This window comes from Phoenix dactylifera, chromosome 2, assembly GCF_009389715.1.
Source record: "Phoenix dactylifera cultivar Barhee BC4 chromosome 2, palm_55x_up_171113_PBpolish2nd_filt_p, whole genome shotgun sequence".
Taxonomy (NCBI): Eukaryota; Viridiplantae; Streptophyta; class Magnoliopsida; order Arecales; family Arecaceae; genus Phoenix; species Phoenix dactylifera.
In genome coordinates, this window is record NC_052393.1 from 3738850 (window position 1) to 3762381 (window position 23532).

Sequence of the window (23532 nt, forward strand, 5' to 3'; positions counted from 1 at the left end):
AAGGTTTTGCAGCTATAACTTATAAGAGCAAAATCAACCTTTAAAATATGTTTCCTATGATTTGATCCCAACAAAATATATGGAAACCATGTGTATATTTTTCCTTCAAATCAAAAAGTTTTAGTCACAAGATGGCATGCGGTTTAACAATTGCTTAATGGGCCGGATGAAACACTTAAAGGCATAACACAAACTAACTTGAGGTGCTCATGGAAGAATTTCAAGGGCTGATGACACCTAATTGCAGCGTGATCCAGCGGAAACAAGCCAGGAAGATCAGAATTGTTGTCCCGACACACAACCAAATCCAAAAACCGTAATGAACTCACTAAATCTAATTATTATTTTTACTACTTCACTGTATTCATTTGGATCAAATCATGATCCCTCAAGTCTGGAGAGGTTTCGCCAACCTAAAAAAATGGGAGAAGACCACCCGGACGAGTCCATTGCATCAAACACTATAAGCTACAAAATCGCAATACCATAGGTTACAGATTACTGGATTGCTTCAGTGTAATACGACAAATTCTGGCTTGTTATGACGTGTGCTTTAGTGAAGGATTCCACCACAAATCTCCTCCTTAAAGTCGCCCTCTTGTCGAAAATAAGCATCATATTTTATTTTTTTTTCGAAAGATTAAAAGTAAACACAATATAACCAACATTTAACACGACGTATCCAGATAGGACTCAGCCAGATTCGAGATCTAACATAGATACTAGCGTATCTATCCTACCAACTTTTTCGGCTCCCCCACATGGAAATAGGGCGCCTTTAGATAAGGACTACGACGATTCTAAAGTCCAGGGGTCTATATATACTCGGATACTCCCGACCCTCGAGCCTCCAGATCCCGCCGGCGAGCTAAGAAAGCCCGGAGCCGGAGCTCCACAAGCCCCATTGCAACCATTGCTATGGCTTTCAAGATGGTAATACCGACGTATGTCGTCTATGGAGTTCGTCGAGTTTGCTTCGAAAGGCTTTTGATTAGTTTTTCCGATGGCAGGCAAGCGAGGGGATGAGAGTGACGGAGGAGTGCCGGCAGTCGTTCATGGCCATGAAGTGGAAGCGGGTTCACCGATACGTCGTGTACAAGATCGACGAGAGGTCGAGATCTGTGATGGTGGATAGGGTGGGAGGTCCTGGCGAGGGATACGAAGAGCTTGCTGCCTCCCTCCCAAACGACGACTGCCGCTATGCTGTCTTCGACTTCGACTTTGTCGTCGACAAATGCCGGAAGAGCAAAATCTTCTTTATCACCTGGTTCTCTCCCTCTCTCTCAGACTCTCAGTGGTTGTTAAGATAGGAGTTTTTTTTTATAAGAGAAATAGTAGAATAATGAACGTCCGGGAAACACAGGTTTCTGCAGCAGAATGAGAAATCTATAGACATGGTGATAAGGTGATTATACGTACAAGTTTAGGTTGACGTGGTCTCGAAAATTAATAAGCCTAGATGTGGATGCAACGGAACCGCGATTTGTAAGAAAAGCAATTGAAGAGCTCATCATTTAGGTGGATCAGATTTTCAGACTGGCCTATGATGGCAAAGAAATTGATAGGGCCAATTCTTTGCTCAAAAATACCAATCCTGAATGCTAAATATCCATGATGTATATTTTTTCCCTTCATGTACAGGCGTACATCAAGATTGACATCGCAGCTTGTACCGGCCGGCTACCAATTTGGTATGGTACAAATCCATATTGTATCATGCCAGAGCGTACCACAACAGGAGAGGAAGGAAGAGAGAGAGAGGAGGGTGAGGGAGGGGGAGAGAGAGAAAGAAAGAGGGAGGGGGAGAGAGAAAACCCTAACCTTAGGAGAATTTGGGTTAGAGAGAAGAAGAATGGAAGAAAGGATGGTGGAGAGGTGGAGAGCGAGAGAGAAAAAGAGAAAGCTATACCTCTTTGGCTACGTTGGAGTCGAAATCACTATCAAGGTCGATCAACCATCATTGTTGGTCATTCACATTACATACCATGGAGCTTCGAAGCTCACATCATGACAAAGAGGGAGGACCTCGGTCATGGTGGAAGATCAATTGATCGAGAGAGAAGGGCGTGGAGAGAGAGTGATTCAAAGGGGTCAGGACCTTGCGGGGCACAGGGGGGCGGGGACCATGTTAGATGCACTTGATTTGCCCGAGCTTTGAGATAGAGACACAAGGACTTATTGTTAATCTACACTGCTAGCCTTGCCAAACCTATATGATACATCTTCGGGTCGAGATCATGCTTGTTACTGTCTTTGTTACTACATTCCTTAATCTACACTGCTGACAAACTTATTTGTTGTTAACTATGCTGAACCACTAGCGTCATAGCATACTTTTTGTTGATGGCCCAAATGATAATGGATTAGAATTAATTGAACGGATTTGCCCCTTTTTTTTCTTCTCCCCAGGTCTCCAACTGCGTCAAGGGTAAGAGCAAAGATGCTGTATGCCACCTCAAAACAATGGCTGAGGAGGGCGCTCGACGGAGTCTGTTATGAGGTGCAGGCCACGGATCCCACTGAGATGGGGTTTGATGATGTTATCAGAAAACGGGCCCAATGAGCAGCTAAAACTGCTTGCTGACTGTGCTTCTCTCCTTCCTTATTAAATATGTCAAACTTCTTATGTACATATCAAAACTTCATGTCACCATTAGATTCTCACCAAGGAGGGAGCCTGGTAACCTACCCTTCGTCATTTCTATTAATATGGTCTGCTTGTATTGTTGTGATGTGAGAAAGAAAATAAAGACAAGCAGGGCTGTTAGTTCTCTCTTCGAAATATAAGTTAATCAAAAGTACTAATGCACCGGAGAGCTTTCTGAGCTTTTCTAGGTGCGATCATACCAGTACTAATGGACCGGATTCTAGGCTGCGTATTTTTTCCCCAAGCAAACCTAGGCCTGGCTTGAAAAATAACTGGACCAACAGGGCATAAATCGTTTTGTAGGCAAGCCCAAAGACCAGGCTTGGGCCACATCCAAAATATTAGAGTGCTTTTAGGCATAAAAGAGGAAGAATTTGAAATATTTGATCGATAAGTCTTATGTCTGATGGCATGTGAATATATGACTAAATCAAGCATGTGTCTCATAAACAGCTAGCTTATCCTATATCCCCATCTGCTACAAAAGAAAGAGGAGTCAAAAGCACTTGCCACCAACAATATCGTAAAAATTTAAGGCATAACGCTCCTGAATTTGATTTATTAAAAAAAATAATCAAATGACAAGCAATGTAAAAGATGAAAAGGAGTCTCACAAATTGCTGTTGACTAAAAATTGAAGTGTTGGATAGTTGAATGCAGTTCTGATTCCCCTGCAACATTTCTACTCCTTTGATGTCATAATCATCAATCCCAATGCACCAATGATTAAGTACTGCCAAAAAAACAGAGAAAGAGGAGAAAAAAAAAAGTTGAAAACAAAGCGGCCTGAACCTGAAAATAACTACAACAGGATAGCTCCATATATTATTCTGGATCGGCAATATGTTGAGATGGAGTTATCAGCGAAAAAGATGAACACACCTAAAGTGATTATGCTTAAGAAAAGACAGTTTAACAAGATACAGAAGTGAGAAGAATTACATTGATAAAGACATTTTTGAACAAACCATGACAACAACCTAATATATTAATAATTCAAACAAGCCAAGTTTGTTCCAGTCTTTTACCCTTGGTCATTTTTTATATGTGTTAAAACAAGTTTGAATACACCTGTTTTCCTATTCAATAACTTCTTTAATAAATGGCTGGGATGAAATTCAGATGTCAAAGTCACTAATTAGAACATGTCAATTCCTCCTTCCAAGCATAAATTTATGTTGGCTATTCTCAAGACAGCATACCTTAATAACTGGCTTCTCATTCATGATAATGGTAACCCATCCAACATATGGCAAAACTCTGTATCGATCCAATTTTGAAGTAAAGAAATAAGTAAAAATACAAAAGTGGACATGCCAAAAAAACAAATATTATAAGAAGAATATGATGTTAAAATGTAATAACTAATTCTTACCCTATAGCTCGCCCTGTGATATGATGCTTCTGAAGCCAAAGCTGACCGTAAGGATAAAGAAGCCTATCATCTTCTTCATTATTATCTCCTGATGTTCAAACCCATAAATGTAACTGTTCACTGATGAACACTACAAAACCAGTATGGAATGAGAAAAAATTGAGGGCAGAATCCTAGTTTAATAATTTCGCTTTCTTAGGTTTCCAGATATTCCTAGTCTTACCATTTATTTCTCACATTACACATATTTATATTTCTAGGTGTATCTATCTCTTTGACTAATTAATCTTAAACTTCTAGATGTACGAACCAATGGCTCTCTGCCTCGACATTATGAAACTAGGCATCATATTTTCTCACAGTTGATGTCTCTGAGGATCAACAGAGAAAACATAAAAGCAATAATACTCAAGATCTGTACAGGCATTCTAGCACAAAAGAATATTGCTCTGATAATAATTAGTAGTGAATACATCCCAGTAGAAAATCAAAGCAATGTTATTGAGGTAGAAAGTGTAGGACAATGAACAAAGCATAATATTTTGCACATTTCTGACAATTTTGTTCTCATTTCCTTTGTCAAGGATGGAAAACTGAAAATTTGCATGGCATCAACATGGCGGAATTAAAGAGGTTTACCAGCAGGATTATTGAATTTTTATTAGTCATGCAGATTATCATAAGGTTCATAATGGTTTCCTAAATTCTTGAGTAAAGGGTACAATATTTTTCATACCTTTTGTGAGAACATCAACTTCTCCTGTGTCTTGCCGCTCATGGACCTGGGTACAAAATTAAGGAACAAAATTAAAGCTTATGAAAAACCAATGAGAAATAGTATCAATTTCTAGTGAAGAAATTATGAGAATCTTCCTGTAGGAACGCAGACAAAGAAACTTACAGTTAAATCTGAACAGTGGCAAAACAGTCAGGTAAGTTACTACAACTAGATTTGCAGCATATAGGTCAGGATCAATGTGAATAATGCTCTGATCTTACAGTAGATAGTAAGAATGGCATCACAGGCATCATTACTAAGATTTGACAAGAATAACAAGAATTTACTTGTCATCAGAGCATAAGAGGGTTTGTGTAGATCAAGGCCAAACTGGAAAAGAAATATAGATCCATAGAAAAGGTCTGGGACCCAAAAGTAAACCTTATTCACCAACCTGGAACGATGGATATGGTGAAAAGAAATATGATCCAAATAGACTTAACCAAACTTGAAGGAACCTGAACAGAGTTCACATCAAAGTCTATAAAATTCAGACCTAACATGAAACTGAATTAAAGCAATGCCAAATGTACTGAGTGAGTCTGTCAAGGTCACGAAACCAAAAACAGACCAGACCCACTTATCCCTGTTTAGGATACCAGCTATGAGTTTTCTTTAAGAGCAACAAGCCAACAACATTGGCATCTCAAATAATGAGACTTCAGAGCATCATGAAATCACATAAGAAGTCTGTTCTAGGCCTCAAACACTAACACACAAGATAATAAAATAAGCATATGTTTTCCTAAGTTGGAGCTCTAAGCCTCTAAGGATGGTGTAGACAAGAAAAAATTAAATAAGAATGAAGGCAATCAAAGAAGAAGGTAGATAGAAGAGGGAAAAGAAAAAGCTAAGGCAGAGCAACTGCATGGTCTGTTCAATCAGACTATTTGCATGCCTGTCTGCCTCGATTAATATGTTGAAAAAACCTTATCATACATAACAGATCAAAATGCCCTGAAGCAGTGTTCTCCTGGAGTTGTTGCATATTTTTGGGCTAAAATTAGGCCAAACAGAGATAAGGCAAGAGCCATACACAGCAAATCACTTAGAAAGAATTCGAACCACCATTAGAACTATCGCTTGCACATAATTAACAACAACCTAGCTATCAAATCTTCAACATTCCCTCTTAAGCCATAGATATAAATCCTTGCAATGACATTGAATGAGTCAGACCATCTCAAAAGCTTCGGTTAACATTCTTGCAACCTGAACCATTGATCGATAGATATGAATCAGTTACTTTCTACCTTTAACTTATGTCGCTCCAAACTAACTTGCTTATTCTTTACTAAAAGATTGGATAGCTGGCTACATGTCCAACTGCTTGGTCAATAAAAAATGTAACTTTTTTCAATGAAAACCTAACTTCTAGACATTATCTGACTGGTCCACTCTATTTCTTAGTTCTCCATAATAGTTAAAAGTTAAGCATTTACATCCAAGAAACTTTAGTAGATTATGGTTACTCTATTGTTCATTAAAGAAAATTCCCAATCAGCAGCTGCATATCCTTCCATCTTTTCTTGCTAGATTCATAAAGTCATAAGTATTTCCATGTTGTTGATGATTATTTTCTAGGTTGTTGATTTGGAACAATAAAATGATCAAGCAATGAACCCAAAATGGGAAGAAGATGGCACAAAGGAGTGAGGAATAAATAGGCTTCAGTTTCTGACTGCCACTGGTATGTGTCAGCCAAAACAGGAATCGTTAGAGTAGGTTTAGGCAAAAACTGGTTGTAACATGCAAAAACCATTCCTGCCCCTGAATGAAGGAGGATTACAGGTTTTTGACCATTTTTACTTACTTTCCGTCATTTTTTGGCCATGAGAAATATCTCATTTCTTTTGACCAAGGCCATGTGTTGCTAGATTTTGCTCCAATCTTACAAAAACTTGAGTAGACTGGCAAGGATTTCATCAAATTACAGTTTACCCAAAAAATGAGTTTAAGTAAAATTATTAAAGTCCCTTCTTTTCTCTATAAAAATCTTCAGATCTATACTGAAGAATAAGTATATTGCAAGAAAAGCAAGAACTTATAAATTGCTGTCAAGACACGAGACAATGAGGATGCTGTTGGAAGTTTTAATTTGAAAAGATTTAAATTTTAAAAATAAAAAAACTAATCTTATCCCTTAATTGTTAGTTGTTTCAAAAGCTTTAAAATTCCTTCCTTTTTTGTCCCACATCAAATATGAGAAAGCAAGTCTTCTTGCTTAAACGGAAACCCCATCCCATTAAGGCCAAGTTGGGCTTTGAGGGAAGCGGACTGGTGACAACACGCGCATGCACACGCTCGGCTCGGCTTGGTAAGGCCAACTGGCTGTGCCGTGCCCATTTAAATGGCAAGGTGGGGCGTGGGCAATGGAACATATCCGAACACATCACATCCACTCCCTCTGATACTTTATCTCTCATGGCGCATTGCTTCCGAGTTTCCAAGTTTCTTCCACTTTCTTCTTCCTTTTCTAGGCAACTGAAGGAAATCATTCAGGTCAAACCTCATCGTGCTTGTTGGAGGAGGATTGGGCTGAGCCAGGTTGTACTTTGAGGACAAGATCGCCGCAAACCCATATGTAGAGGATAAATCACGTTCTTAGGGCAGTGTCAATCACACGCCTCGATCCAGGCAAGATTTTTTCAATCTTCTAATTTTCTTTTAGTATTTTTTTTCTTTTATAATACTATTCTAAATTTATAGAAATAGGAACATAGTAATTTCTAGGCCATATTTCACCAATAGATGCGTGTGCAGATAGGCTAAAGTGACTATTGCATTCAAAGACCCATGATCATGCATTAGAATAGGTACCAAGGACATAAGGCACGATAGCATTTCCTAAAGCTACGTATGCATGGAATATCCAAGGAAGCCAAGAATGTATATATATAATCTTGGATCTTACAAGATCACATGAGGTTCCTGAGTGCTATAATCTTTTTTAGTGTAGGTCTGAGGAAAACTAGAATACTATAGAGTTGTTTATTGCATATTTCTCTATAGTGAACTCGAAAAACATAAAAGTTATTGATGATGATGCCCACAATGATGATGACACCGATGATGATAATGGTGGTGGTTATGGTGATGATGGTAAGGACAATGATAATGAAGTTCAAATATGTAATATGTAAAATATGTTCAAATATTTACATGGTATTTGACCATTGTTTTCCATTCATCAGATATAAGATGCCTAGATAGGTAGAGCTATATATACAAGAGTAACATCCTTCACATATAACTGGGCTTAGATTCAGTTTCAAAACAAATCAAGAAATGGGTGACAAGCTTGATGTCCTTGCTGTGTCTTCTGGTGCTAAAAATGTGGGTTCGATTCTAGGAATCATAAATGCTGAGCAGAGGCCTGGATGAAAGTGATGGGCGAGGCGATCTCACATATAAGGGTGGTGAGTTAGTGTTTCACAAATATTAAATCTTACGAAAGCTAATTCTGTAACAGCTAATATCAAAGCAAAAATCTAAATAAAGGTGAGTGTCATATCTACATCCAAGCAGGCAATTGTCTTGATCTAGAGCTAGGTGAAGGCAATGATTGCTAGAGCTAGCTAACTGAAACCAATAAGGAGAGCAACTTGCAACAAGGATGCAAGTACCAGTGAGTACCGGCGGTACTAAATCTTACCACTAAGAAACCGATACAAGTACACCCCTCATATTGATACCATACTAACACATGCTTACTACCCTGATTTTATGTGCCAGCATAGCATGTATTGTTATGGTACTGTACTGTAAAGTATCAGTATGGGTTATCAATACCAGTACTTTAAACCTTGCCTTGCAGTATAATTCTTAACACAATGTGTGTTAGTATATTTAGAGGTGGCTATGGAAAAGGGAGATATGTTGCTGACTTGGAGCTCATAATAAAGTTTGAGCAAGAGAAGTGCATGTATATAATCAAGGACTTATAAAAGTTGCCTTGTGTTGATATATGCAGTCAAGGCCCAAAGTTCTAGAAGGTGAGGATGTGAAGACAGAAGGTTATGTAGAAGCCAGAATAATAAGGAACTGTGGCACCTCATATAATGCAAGACAAAAAGCAATACTTGAAATAAATCCATCATGATGGCATGAAGCTTAATATTATGATCAAGACATAAGAATGATGAAGAGGGGCAAAAATGGAGGAGAGCGAACAACTCAGAGATAGAACATGCACCATAGGAATGCTGCATGTCCATAAAAATTGATTATAGGTGTGACTCTCTCTTATGGCTTTCAAGTACTTGGGCTGGAAGAATCTTAAGAGTCTAAAGCAAACAAGTACTATAATGGTACGCATACAAGTTCACGTACTCATGCGCAACATCATGAGTTTTCCAAAGGATAATGACGTCTCAAGGGAGCATTTCAACATCTTCCATTAGAAGTAGCACTGTTAAGATGTAAATGATGATGATGAAGCAGGGGCCTACTTTTGACCTTGAAATTACATAAAATATCTATAAGATGTTCTTCATGATCAAGGTAGTGCTACATGAAAATATTTGATAGTGGGGGCTGTGGAAAAGGAGGTAGCATGATATAGTGTCACTGTCAATGATAAAAACAGGTGTGCAAGGTTCAGTGACACAAGATTTGAAGATTTTATTATTGATACATGTGTTCTCAAACTATGTTCTAGTAATCTTATTTTATCCCCAAGTTTCCCCCCCTCTCTCTGCAATCTTTCAAATCAAAATGATTGTTCTATTGCCAAATACAGTCAAGAGTATCGGATCATACAGATGGTATTCACTGCTATTGATGGTCTGCATCTTTCAGAAGCCCAAACTGAAATGTGATTCAGTTAAGATGCTCAGAACATAACTGCCATATGGTCAACAACATTAATGTTTGTCTTCCCTTTACAAGGTTGCAGATTAAGCATTGAAAATGTGAATTGAAGACCATTCTCAGCATTACATAATGGAAAAGATATTTAGATTAAAAGAGTCTATCAGGGTAAAAAATAGTTTATTCAAATTCAACAAACAACAGTGGATTGTTGACCGGAAAGAGTTCAAAGTTATTCTGGTATGTGCAATCCTTCAAGATGCCATAATATACATGGATTTAACATAAAAAGAAAAGCAACTTAAAAGGACCAAAAGCTAAATCAACTTGTCCAGTATAGCATAACTGACATGCAATCTCAACATTACTAAAAGTTAATAGATTACTTATGTAGAACTGTAATAAGTCATTGACAATTAATCATATTTAAATTTTAGAAGGCCCTGAAGCTTAGATTAGTGAAATACCAAGAGATGTAGATGAAATCAAAATTGATGGGCAAATGAAATAGAAGAATAAATTCATCTTAGAAAGCCTCATAAGTCATAACTAAGAGTAATGAAGAGACAGAGACCCTGATTACTTATAAGCATTACCTTGCCTATTCTGATCATACCAAGAATATTTAATGTACTTAAAGTTTGATGAATGAAGGAACGAAGCAGGAGAAAAGACTTACTTCAATTACACGATGAACAATGGGAATGTCTTTTCCCTGACACAAATAAATAATAGCATTAACATGCTAAGGGAAAAAACATCTGCAACATTAATAAAAAAGGGGGGGAAAATGCATTCTTAGGAACTAAAGCTTGTACTCAGTGCTCCACCTTACAGGCCAGGTTATTATTGAGCATTGTGTATAATATGAGAAGGATTAGCAATCTGAAAGTGAAGAAGTTGAAATTTCATATGTAAAGCAAACATATTAACAAACAAACAACAAGTTTAATTTTTCCTGCAAAAATCTGAATGGAAAATACATAGTTTATAAATAATATAGTTTTACCGTACCGAAATCTTTAGTTTGAGCATGAAGAACAACTTTCTACTTGGATTCAAGAATTTCATCATATAAGATACAACCCTCAAAAGGATTGAATGGTGAAGAGTATCAGAGAGAGAGAGAGAGCAGAAAGTTTGTTGGCTATGTCAAGTATGATTGGCATACGTAGTTTTTTTTCTTGAATTCCATAGTGGATGCACAATCAATATTTGAGGGATGAGATGAAAGTCTAAAAGCTAGAGAAAGAACTTCAATATATTGAATGCATGCAAAATCTAGAGAACATTACCAAGATTGTAAGTAATATTTAAAATGTCGGAATCTTTTATGAGCTGTAATTGAAATTATATAGGTAAACACTTACATCAACATTAAATACAACTATTTCACCAGCACGAATAGGGTCCTGATTCATGTGCAAGAATAGAATATCACCCTGCACTAGTACCAAACAGATGGTGTGGATTAAGGAAGACTCGAAAACATTAAAGAATTATTCACTTACGAAATATTTGTAAACATGTGCATACAAATATTAAGTGTCGTTAGACCTTGAAAACCATAAGTTAAAAGAGTAATCTGATACTAAAATGTGTTAAAGATGGGTCTTCACATTAGTAAGAATGAATCCAGAAGACAAATATTGTCTTATTCCATATGCATTTGTTCCAATTATTCCATAGTCAGGTGGGGCCTAATTCAAAAGGCCCATTTTGTTATCACAAGGAAAAGAATAAAGTAATTATGTATAAATGAATAATTACTTATTCATTTATCATATTTCGAGTATACATACTTATCTTAATGTATGTGTTCATATGAGTGTGCTCAATCACTGTTAGCAATAATAATTGTTGCAATTACAAACAAACAATTGATTGCATCTGTGCCCCTACCTCACTCACGAATCGACACCAAGAAATGCCTAATCCTTTCAACTTCTTAAGGATCGGCCAGATACTATATATCCTTTCAATTTCTTAAGGATGTCAAATTTACCATATCCTATAGTCTGTCCATCCTTGTTTAGATTCGATATAGATAAATATTGGTAAACTAAGTACCAAATTTCAAAGTAACTGCTTCATGTTTTTTTTCCTTTTTGAGACAGCTACTTTACATGGCCCGGAGTAAATGCATCCACTCGCATCAGTCACCAAAATGTCACGGAGGCACCTGGGAATGACTGATGAGGCCACCCACAGGACAGCTCCAATGTGATCAGCCACATGAGCAGCAACCCTGTCAGCAGCATTATTGGCTTCCCTGTAAACAACTGCTTCATGTTTCACACAAACTAAGGAAATCAACCAGCTGAATGCCTGACTGGAAGGGGTGCGGATCTTTGTTGGATTTTGGGTCTTGCTATTGCTCTGGATTCTACCCTTGTATTAGCTGATTCCTTTAGTTGTGCAGAATTCAATGCGTTGCCTCCCACTTCACCAAAAAAAAAAAAAAAGTAATAATATATTTTTTTTAAAAAAAAAAAGAAGAAATGAGAAATAGTGACGAGGAAGAAAACAGAAAAAGGAAATAACTTGAATCTAATTTTACCATGAAATTCATCCTTTTAAAATGACTGCGAAAAAGAAAAGATTGCCTGCCTCTATACACTTAATATATAATCCATCTTATACGAATACTAAATAAAAAATTCCCAAACAAATGGATATGACAAGAGTTGGTCATTGCTTAACTTCTTAAACTTAAAAACCATCTAATCTCATCCTCAAGATAGTGCATCATCATGATTAACACCGAAGCCCTTAATCCAGATGAAATGTGATAACAATTCATTTTGACAGATGTCTCATTGAACATCCCAGTCTCAGAAATCAGATAGCATCATCAACTAGAATCCAAATGGAAAACACCTCCTACAGTTCAGCCAACTATATTGGACACGAAGCACATACCTATACTCTTGTTATAAAAGAATGCTTCATGACCAATTCTTTTATCCAAGCAATGAGCTTTTCATAATAAATAAAAACTAGGACTCACCCTCTGAAAGCCAGGTTCCATGCTTCCAGAAAGAACAACCACAACAGGCGACTCCGTCCCGGTAACACACATCAATCCCCTCCATAATATCAATGCCGATGTAACAACCAGACCTGAAAAATAATCTCAGAAAAGTTTAATATAGTCACACCACGCGTTTCAAATTAAAATTATTTTTTTATAAAAAAGTTAATGTATAGCGCTTCGTGAGATAAATTAATAGAAACTAATCGTAATCATTCGTACGAACCGAGGTTAACAGCTTGGGTGAGGGCTTGCTTCGTCTGGAGAGATCGAATAGACTCCAAGTTTCCGCCGATCCAACCCATCTTCTTGATCTCTCTCGGCGCACTTGCTCTTTCTTCTACCTGCTTGTTGTATTGCCCGCGCTGCTTCTCCGCCCTTGGTTGGTTGTTTGGCCCTTAAGTTTTGTGATGGGGCCGACGATGACCGCCGAGAGCGCGGGACGACGGCCGCGACGTGGCTCCAGTTTTGCAAGCCGTTGGATTAACATCCGATGGTCGTCCGTCTAGCCGTCCGGACCGGATTAGATTGTTGACAAATCGACCAAATATTTAAGAAGGAATGCCTTTAACCGGTCTCCCCCCACTAGCGGCGTGCAACCAAAGCATATGACGTGGCCGAAATCTGTTGGCTGTTGCGGTAGCACCACCAGTAGACTGCGTTTAAGAGCGGATAGAAGCAACATGCCCCAGATAAGTGGCACGTGTCGTGTATCAGACTGTGCAAATTTCAGGCTCCAACGTGGCAGACATCCCGTGGTCAACGAGCCGGGACTAGAATATCAAACAAGTTTTTTTTTCCCTTTCTGACAATTTAAAAAAGAAAGCGATAGGATAATAGCTGTTGTCTTGGTTATAATCTAAATTTTCCATATGCCCTGTTGGGCTAAGTGGCCATCTCTAGAATTTGTAAACTTAAAAAGCAGAGTTCAAGAAGTTATTCACTTTACATCAAAATAGTCCAAACTCTTGATTACGGGGAAGTAAAATTTGTTTTTATACTTCATGTAAAAGGTTAAAGATAATACCAGAAAGTAAAATGCTTCACCAATGTAGTAGTAGCATCCTTCAAGATTTGCCATTTTGATACAAGTCCCTAATATATATCAGTATACTTAGTTTGGGATCAATATAGTACGATGTTTTGTATGCCACACGTAATGCATTCTAGCTCGGTACCGATATAGTATGATATAGTTGGCACACACCAATACCAACCGATGCGGTGTATCATCGTTATTCTTAATTTATTCTACTTTGAGATGACATTGGATTTGCATGTATGAGTGCGTCCAGTGAAGACACATCATTTTTAGGATCGACTTTGGAACTTGGTAGGAAATCATCAAATGTATGAAATCTTGAAAAATTCTCCATGGTATGGCGCTGCAACTCATCAATTTCTCTGTAATTTTATTGTGGAACATTTGAGGCAGTTTTATCGAAGGACACTTATTATCTTTAGCCTTCCCAGCATTGGAGGAGTCACTAATTATCTAAGATTGAAGAACCGGCCAACAAAACTTAAAAGGCCGGTTGACAAATTCAAAATCTATCCATGTTATCTGTTGCTGGAAATTGGACCCGGGGGCCGCCGTGAAGCCGGAGAAGGAGGAGCTCCGCTGCTGCAGGGGGCGGACGGCGGTGCGCCGGCTGGCTGCGTCCTCCGCTGCGGGGGGGTGTGCAAGTCCTGCAAGGAAAACCGGTGGCCGGGCTCCCCGGCGCCGGCCCTCCGATGCCTAAGTCAGAGGGGGCAAGTATGTGGAGAGAGCAGGGAAGAGAGTATATGGAGAAGACAGCAAGAACATTTGGATAAGATAAAGAAGACGAAGAGGATGATGTCCTCAATTGTGTCTGTGCTTCCCGGCGGGTTCAGTCCCGGGGATCTGTTTCCGTTTTTTGTTGTCCTCCCTCCCTTTTCCCCCCAGGTTTCCTTTTATAGGAGGATTTTTGTTACCTGGGAGGTGACAGGAGGTTTGTCCTGTTTTGTAATAATTGGGCACGATTTGGCCCATTAATGGCGTGGTGGAAAATAAGGCCGAATCAGACCGGAACCAGGGAGTTGTCACGGTCGATCGGACCTGTTGGGGTGGTTGAACCGCCGGCCGTGGTGGGCCTGGGGTCCGTGGATGGTAAGTGCATTTATTACCGAGTGAACCGGCGGTCAGGGAGAGCCATACGCTTTGATGGTTCAGTGATCCGGAGATCGCCTTGAGCCGTGTTCATTAAATGACTGAATGCATCGGAGACTTGAGGGGGTCTCATGCATTAATGGCAGGTCGTGCCGAATACCTGCGGAGATCTTATGCCTTGATGGCTTGGAGATAGCGGCAGGTTGTAGTGGAGTTGTCAGGTCCCTTAGAGGGTTAGGTGGAAATTGGATATTTGGCTAAGGCATAGGCTTGGCCTGCTGTGCTCGGCCTTCTGGTCTCGGCTCTCTGGTCTCGGCTCTTTGGTCTATGAGCTCGAGAGCGGAAGAGCTCGATCACTTAGGATGAGCTCGAGAGCGGAAGAGCCCGATCACTTAGGATGAGCTCGAGCTTGCTGATGGATTTGGGTGCTATAATTACATTTGTGGGGTGGTCCATTTTTCCACCAACACTACCCCCCGACTTCCGAGTCCGAGCTGCTTTTTGGCTCGGGCGAAGGAAGTAGTTCAGTCATCGATCGTCCTGGTGCTGTGAGCGTTCTTACACCAAGGCGACTGAAGACGCTTTTTCTGCTCGGAGTCCGTTCTTTGGGGACGTCGGCAGAGAAGAATCCAAGTAAAGATAAATGAGAATGTAATTAAATGAATGGGTACCTTGTACCGTGTGCGCCCTTGCGCCGAGGCGACTGAAGACGCTTCTCTGCTCGGACTCCGTTCTTTGGGGACGTCGGTAGAGAAAAGTCCAAGAATAAAATAATGTAAAGACATTAAATGAATGGGTACCTTGTACCGTGTGCGTCCTTGCGCCGAGGCGACTGAAGACGCTTCTCTGCTCGGACTCCGTTCTTTGGGGACGTCAGCAGAGAAATCCAAAAATAGAAGAGCGGGCTGAGCTCGTTGGCTGAAGACGATGGAGCACGAGCCGAGCTCGTCCGGTCAGAGAGGACCGCTAACTCATAGCCGATGGAGCACGAGCCGAGCTCGTCCGGTCAGAGAGGACCGCTAACTCATATTCGGGGAGCACGAGCCGAGCTCGACGGTGGAAGCCGATGGAGCACGAGCCGAGCTCGTCCGGTCAGAGAGGACCGCTAACTCATATTCGGGGAGCACGAGCCGAGCTCGACGGTGGAAGCCGATGGAGCACGAGCCGAGCTCGTCCGGTCAGAGAGGACCGCTAACTCATATTCGGGGAGCACGAGCTGAGCTCGACGGTGGAAGCCGATGGAGCACGAGCCGAGCTCGTCCGGTCAGAAAGGACCGCTAACTCATAGCCGATGGAGCACGAGCCGAGCTCGTCCGGTCAGAGAGGACCTCTAACTCATATTCGGGGAGCACGAGCCGAGCTCGACGGTGGAAGCCGATGGAGCACGAGCCGAGCTCGTCCGGTCAGAGAGGACCGCTAACTCATATTCGGGGAGCACGAGCCGAGCTCGACGGTGGAAGCCGATGGAGCACGAGCCGAGCTCGTCCGGTCAGAGAGGACCGCTAACTCATATTCGGGGAGCACGAGCCGAGCTCGACGGTGGAAGCCGATGGAGCACGAGCCGAGCTCGTCCGGTCAGAGAGGATCGCTAACTCATAGCCAATGGAGCACGAGCCGAGCTCGTCCGGTCAGAGAGGACCGCTAACTCATATTCGGGGAGCACGAGCCGAGCTCGACGGTGGAAGCCGATGGAGCACGAGCCGAGCTCGTCCGGTCAGAGAGGACCGCTAACTCATAGCCGATGGAGCACGAGCCGAGCTCGTCCGGTCAGAGAGGACCGCTAACTCATAGCCGATGGAGCACGAGCCGAGCTCGTCCGGTCAGAGAGGACTGCTAACTCATATCCCGACGTCTCGGGCGTCCCTATAGCCGGGGCATCCCGACGTCTCGGGCCATCCCGACGAATCGGGGCATCCCGTTGTGGCAGGGCATCCCAATATATTGGGGCATCCTGACGTCTCAGGGCATCCTGACCGTGGTCAGGGTAGGAGAACGAGCCGATCTCGTTGGCTAACCTGAAAATAGATAAAATATTGAATTTATTTGAAGCCAAAGTGGCGTCCTGTACCTTTTGGAGATATTTTGATAGCTCTCGAACTTCGAAGTCCCTCAGGACTTGGTTCGGCACCGGCCTTCTTTGGCTTGATTTTTTAGGTGTTTTGCGCTCGGGTTTCTGAGCTCCGTCTGCATGAGCTCGGCGGGGGCTTCAGTGATGGCGACGCTCTGAAAGGGGAGCAATGTCGCGGGCGCCGTCCCAAGGACTTACGCCCGTAAGGAGGGAGTACATGCTGGTTTCTTGCTTGCTGCCGGAAGACAGAAGACTTGGAAGGATAATGGGATTTAATGGGGCTGTACCCTTTGTCACAGAGGCTTACAATCCCATTTTAAAGCTCCATAACTTTCCTTCTCCAGACCTCAGCTTTTATTTCTCTTTCCCCCCAACTCGTTGACGTGAGACTTGGACTACTACTTCTCACTGGTTGCCCCCACATACGTCGTTGCAGCGGGAGCCATGCCTGATTCGAGATGGCTCGGGAGTCAGGAGAAAGTTTCTTCCTCTGCTTCACATGATTCCGTGGAGGCGGCACAGGAGGGGCCTCCACTTGTTGCAGGCTTTGGGCTGCAAATAGCTAGCGCTTGGACTTGCTGCACAAGCGCATCGAAGTGCTCGAGTTGGACTTGTGGAACTTGATCTACCGGAGATCTTGATGGTGAATTTTGGACTGAGCGTTTGGGACTTGGAGCATGATACTCGAAGGGGAAACCCGCTTGTAGGGGGCTCCGGTTGAACTGGAGCTGGAGGAGGCGGTGCCATTGGGATGCCCCTGGGTTGCAGGCTTTGGACAGCGGTAGCCAGGGCCTGCACTTGTTGTACCAGGGCATCGAACTGCTCCGGCCGAACTTGATGAACTGACTCGGTCGGAGGTGATGAGTTCCGGACGGAACGCTCCGGACTAGGTGGAGGTCGTTGAGAGGCATTGGAAGCCCCTTTGCTCCTTAGCTTCATGGCAGCGAACTCGGGCCCTTCCTCTAGCGCCAACTGTTGCTGGAAATTGGACCCGGGGGCCGCCGTGAAGCCGGGGAAGGAGGAGCTCTGCTGCTGCAGGGGGCGGACGGCGGTGCGCCGGCTGGCTGCGTCCTCCGCTGCGGGGGGTGTGCAGGTCCTGCAAGGAAAACCGGTGGCCGGGCTCCCCGGCGCCGGCCCTCCGATGCCTAAGTCAGAGGGGGCAAGTATGTGGAGAGAGCAGGGAAGAGAGTATATGGAGAAGACAGCAAGAACATTTGGATAAGATAAAGAAGACGAAGAGGATGATGTCCTCAATTGTGTCTGTGCTTCCCGGCGGGTTCAGTTCCGGGGATCTGTTTCCGTTTTTTGTTGTCCTCCCTCCCTTTTCCCCCCAGGTTTCCTTTTATAGGAGGATTTTTGTTACCTGGGAGGTGACAGGAGGTTTGTCCTGTTTTGTAATAATTGGGCACGATTTGGCCCATTAATGGCGTGGTGGAAAATAAGGCTGAATCAGACCGGAACCAGGGAGTTGTCACGGTCGATCGGACCTGTTGGGGTGGTTGAACCGCCGGCCGTGGTGGGCCTGGGGTCCGTGGATGGTAAGTGCATTTATTACCGAGTGAACCGGCGGTCAGGGAGAGCCATACGCTTTGATGGTTCAGTGATCCGGAGATCGCCTTGAGCCGTATTCATTAAATGACTGAATGCATCGGAGACTTGAGGGGGTCTCATGCATTAATGGCAGGTCGTGCCGAATACCTGCGGAGATCTTATGCCTTGATGGCTTGGAGATAGCGGCAGGTTGTAGTGGAGTTGTCAGGTCCCTTAGAGGGTTAGGTGGAAATTGGATATTTGGCTAAGGCATGGGCTTGGCCTGCTGTGCTCGGCCTTCTGGTCTCGGCTCTCTGGTCTATGAGCTCGAGAGCGGAAGAGCTCGATCACTTAGGATGAGCTCGAGAGCGGAAGAGCCCGATCACTTAGGATGAGCTCGAGCTTGCTGATGGATTTGGGTGCTATAATTACATTTGTGGGGTGGTCCATTTTTCCACCAACATTATCAGATATTCAAACTCGATTTCTGAATAATCCACCTTTCAAAGTTTCTTTAGACTTGGATGATGAGTTAAACTGGATGGCAATAGGTGGATTTGGTGTAGGAGATCAATATCATTTTTAATACATACAAAGCAAAGTGAATAAGTGAACGTGGTCATTTTAATATCGTATTCATAAATTTACAAATGTAATATTAAAATGAAGATTTTACCTAAGCTTCACTTTGGTGAGATGGGGCCTAGATCCTTAAGTTCTTTCTTTTTTCTTTTTTTTTTTTTTGGTACACCGGCAGCTCACACTAATCTTGCATGAGCATTGCCTACAAAATCAAAAGCCAAAATGCTCCACAATGGTGGAGGAACAGATACATCTGGGTCCAGAGAACTTAAGTTCTTCCTTAGGGGATTAACACAGGTGGAACTTGTGGGTGGTCGGTGGTATATGTGGGAGCTCATAATAAGGATATAGGTAAGATAAATTTAGAGAGATAAAAGCTACAAATGGAATCTTCGAACAAATGACTCGTGAAATTTTCTAGATTATTTGCATATAATGAGTGACCAGGTAGATGAGTACTCATTGGATCTCATGGTATAAATTATTGATGTAATGTTTGGGAAGGGAGAATAAAGATCTTCCCTAGACCTTCAGGAGATTTCCTAATTACTCATGATGCATGAATTTGCCATCTGGATTGAATTGTTTCCAAGTCATTTGAATATTCATAGCATTGACTTGAGTTTTCATGCATTCCTATGGGGGCGTTTGGTAACCCCAACAGGATCACCACGGTGATCTAAGATTCCCGGTGATTCCAATGCTGGGGTGATTTGATCCCCGGTGATCTAAGATCAATATGTTTGGTAGGCCACAGTCCAGTGATTAAAAATCCTCGAATATCTATGAGTAACTTATTTGATATGATATGGGCTTCCAAGATCACTGACTACATAATACTACAAATACCCTTGATATATCTTAGATGGATTTTTTAGGTATTTTTAATTCTCATGACTTAAAAATGTAAGTCAACATACTAATTCTTATAATAGCTCCTAAATTCTATCACATATTCTACTTTTAGTAGCCCTTATCATATATTTATTAATCATATAAATATATTATAATAAAATATTAATATATTTATAAATATATTAATTATTAATATATTCTATAAAAATATATTTATTACTCCTATAAATTATTAATCTTATAAAAATATCTTATTTTTCATTATAGAATTAATATTTTTATTTATACTTATAATAAAATTTTTTAATACTAATAATTATTTTGATTAGAAAAATAAGGTAAATAGGAGTAATATAGTAATATATTAAATATTTTCATTATATAAATATAAAATATAATAATATTTTCTACTATAATTTAAAATTATTCTTCAATAATAATAGGATAATAATATGATTAGAAGAATATATATCATTAATATAATATATAATATCAATATAATATATATATATATATATATATATATATATATATATATATATAATATTGACATAATGTATTGATGGTATATTGATATTATCAATTTTTTTGCTAACTTGAGGGGTATTTTTGTCTTTAACTTTCAACCCAGGATCACTGTCCTAAGGTGATCTTGAATTTCTGACCTCAAGGACGGATATCCCATCACTGAGTTGGGGGGTGATTTGAGGAGTAGAGGTGATTTAAGATCACCACCACGTAAGATCACCATGGTGCAACCAAATACGGTGATCTCATCACCTCCACCTATATCACCCTTGATCCTAGGACGATCACCCCATACCAAACGCCCCCTATATGTTTAAAATGACCAGTGGACTTATTTGAGTTGCCATTGAAAATATTCGTATTTGGATAATTTCTTGAAATATCTATGAATACCTATTAATAATGGTAGTTATTTTTGTCATCTCATTTATGCTTGTTATTATTTTGTGTGAATTACCAAGTAAATATAAGTAATGGCAACCTTTCAATAAGAGCGGAACTAGCCGGGTTTGACACATCTTTGATTCTAATTCCCCTGAATAATAGAAAAGCCACAAATTCAACCATCAACCTAGATTTTAGGAAATTCCAATGACTTGGCTGGTAGATGATCATTTACTATGTCGCACAACCAGTTGTTGAAATCATGCTGCAACCTCTCTGATTATTTCTTGCTTTTCCTTACAACATATACTATGTTTTTTTTTTTTTTTTGCTTAGGCGGGCGCCTCACAGTACATGAGTACGGAGATACCCAATAAAGTCAGAAAACAATATATCACGGAAAGTCCTGGGCAGCTCTCCCTTTTGCGTTCACAAAATACCGCCTGAGTGACTGGCAATGTAAGAGGCCACTCAATTTGCAAACTCATTAACCTCCCTATAAACATACCTGACCAGGAAGACCTCCCCATCTCTACCCATAGCCCAAATATTTCGGAGTAGGGGATAGTCCCACCCTGACACCTTCGGACCCTCTTGGATTCACCCTATGATAGTAGCTGAGTCTGAACTAATCGGGTCGCTGGACCAAACTTCAATGAGGCAATAATAGCTTGTTAGATGTTAGGACCAATTTATGTCATTGATACAATTTCAGATAATTACCTGAAAAATACACAAAACTAATCAGAATAGGTTATAAAACACCATTTTTTTTAAAGTTCAATATATATAATTCTTTTACAAAAAAAAAGGTTCTCTTGCGTATTGTTATGTACATCCCAATGCTATTATTATTACTATTCAGTAAAGACGTCCTTTTATTATTTTAAGCATGATACATTTATATATAACTTGTCGTACAGTATATCATTTTTTTATATACATTGTATGTCAAAATTTATCTTCTTATACAATGTAGTTCTACTTCTTTGTTTTGTCATTAATGGACAAAGCAGTTCAAGATTTGGTCCAATGTACATACTTTACATCATTTAATTTTGATGTCCTCCTCCATTTTTGTAATCATATAGTTGCGCCCATCCAATATTTTACCGATCACTTGATCAAATATACCGAACTTTCAATAATCAAAGCAACTGCACATCTTTAAAATCATGTTTAGTCAATAAAATGCTATTAAGCACGGCTAAAGAAGAAGACAGAGCAATTACATATTAAGAATAAAAAAATTTATATTCATCAAAATCATATTTAATGAATAAAATCCTTAGAGGAATTAAATTTTATGATTAAAAACATGAATAAAATTTCATAAGACCAAATATCACAAGCCTTTCACAAAAGTCTAACAATTCAGCCACATGAAGCTGGTGGGGGAAAGGCTAACCTCTTGATTAGGTGAGTTGGTTTAGTTGGAATACAACCTAAAACTATCACACCTATACCTAGAGTCCTGGACTGACTGTAGGGCAGGTACAGTGAATTATAGGAGAAATTATTAGATGGACCCGATCGCCTGTAGATTTAAGATGAGATTACTAGATAGATTAATTTTCTCTTAGGTTCAAGGTGGATTTGGTCCATCCAATGATTGCTCAAATTGTAGTGAGTTGAGACCATCTCGCTAGGCCTAGGCCCTAAGCCCCTAACACAACCACAGTAACAACTAAGGTCCTGTCTGGAAAGCCGTTGGCAATAGAGCTATTGGAAGTAGAACTTTCTGAAGTAAAGCTTTTATAAAAAGTTGTTTGCTGTTTGGTAACTATATTTCTAAAGTGTTGTGGTACTTTAACATGTGTTTGGTAAACAAATTGAGAAAATACTTTTGGATGATAAAATTACCATAAAAGATATTGTATAGTATTATACAACAAAGCATAATAAAATTAACATATAATAATATATAAATATATAATATAGTATAATATTATTGCAATGTAATATAATATTATTATAATATAATAATATAACATTGTATACTATAGCATAATAATTTAATATAATATTAAATTATTTAACATAATATATCAATATATTATGACATAATGTAATATAATATTATACTTATAGTATAATATAACAATAAAGTTACAAAAATTATAATTATTAGCATGCATTAATTTTTCATAATATAACATAATATTTAATTATTTAACATAACATATTAATATATTATGATATAATGTAATATAATATTATATTTTATAGTATAATACAATAATAAAGGTATAAAATATTATAATTATTAGCGTAAATTAATTTTTCATAATATAATATAATATTAAATTATTTAACATAACATATTAATGTATTATGATATAATATAATGTAATATTATATTTGTAGTATAATATAATAATAAAGGTATAAAATAATAATAGAAAACAAGAATATATTTTTTTGCATGGAAGGGAGTCTGATCCATGGCTAGGGTTCTTTATTAGGGCTACAACAAAGTATGTAATTGTTATATTTTATTATTAGTATTTTGGTAAAAAAATAGCTTTTCGACAAAGTTCAAAACAGCTTTTTCGAAAAGCTCCAAAATAGAGTTTCTTCCAAAAATCTATTTTTAATTTTCTTAAAAAGCTAAAATAAATTTTCAAATTTTTTATTAAATATTTTTTTATTTTAAAATAAAATCTATTTTTAATTTTCTTAGAAAGCTAAAATAAATTTTCAAATTTTTTATTAAATATTTTTTTCCGCCCCCCCAAAATGAACCCAAAGCCGGCCTAGGTTTGGGTGCAAGCCTCCCGGTACGCAGCGCCCGGTTAGGGAAACGCC

General features: G+C 39.7%; 2 protein-coding genes across 5 annotated transcripts; one reads left to right on the plus strand and one right to left on the minus strand.

The window, feature by feature from the left end:
* The first annotated feature begins 466 nt into the window (after positions 1-466).
* On the plus strand, positions 467-3043 carry LOC103706167 (actin-depolymerizing factor 5-like). The gene is made up of 3 exons (XM_008790199.3): positions 467-933; positions 1011-1267; positions 2410-3043. Exons 1-3 carry the CDS (start codon positions 919-921, stop codon positions 2561-2563), a joined length of 426 nt encoding a protein of 141 aa, XP_008788421.1. The 5' UTR covers positions 467-918; the 3' UTR covers positions 2564-3043.
* A 125-nt stretch (positions 3044-3168) lies between these two features.
* On the minus strand, positions 3169-13182 carry LOC103706168 (signal peptidase complex catalytic subunit SEC11A-like). Of its 4 annotated transcripts, none has more exons than XR_003385500.2 (8): positions 12873-13181; positions 12623-12735; positions 10983-11054; positions 10292-10327; positions 4759-4804; positions 4023-4142; positions 3850-3907; positions 3169-3380 (listed from the first exon to the last, which is right to left on the minus strand). XR_003385500.2 is itself a non-coding variant. In XM_008790202.4 (8 exons), exons 1-8 carry the CDS (start codon positions 12949-12951, stop codon positions 3330-3332), a joined length of 543 nt encoding a protein of 180 aa, XP_008788424.2. In that variant the 5' UTR covers positions 12952-13179; the 3' UTR covers positions 3169-3329. The 4 variants fall into 4 exon arrangements, 3 of the variants coding, with proteins under 3 accessions (XP_008788424.2, XP_026660126.2, XP_008788425.2); XM_008790202.4 differs by having other exon boundaries at positions 4023-4110; positions 12873-13179; XM_026804325.2 differs by lacking the exon at positions 3850-3907 and having other exon boundaries at positions 12873-13182.
* Positions 13183-23532: the final 10350 nt, after the last annotated feature.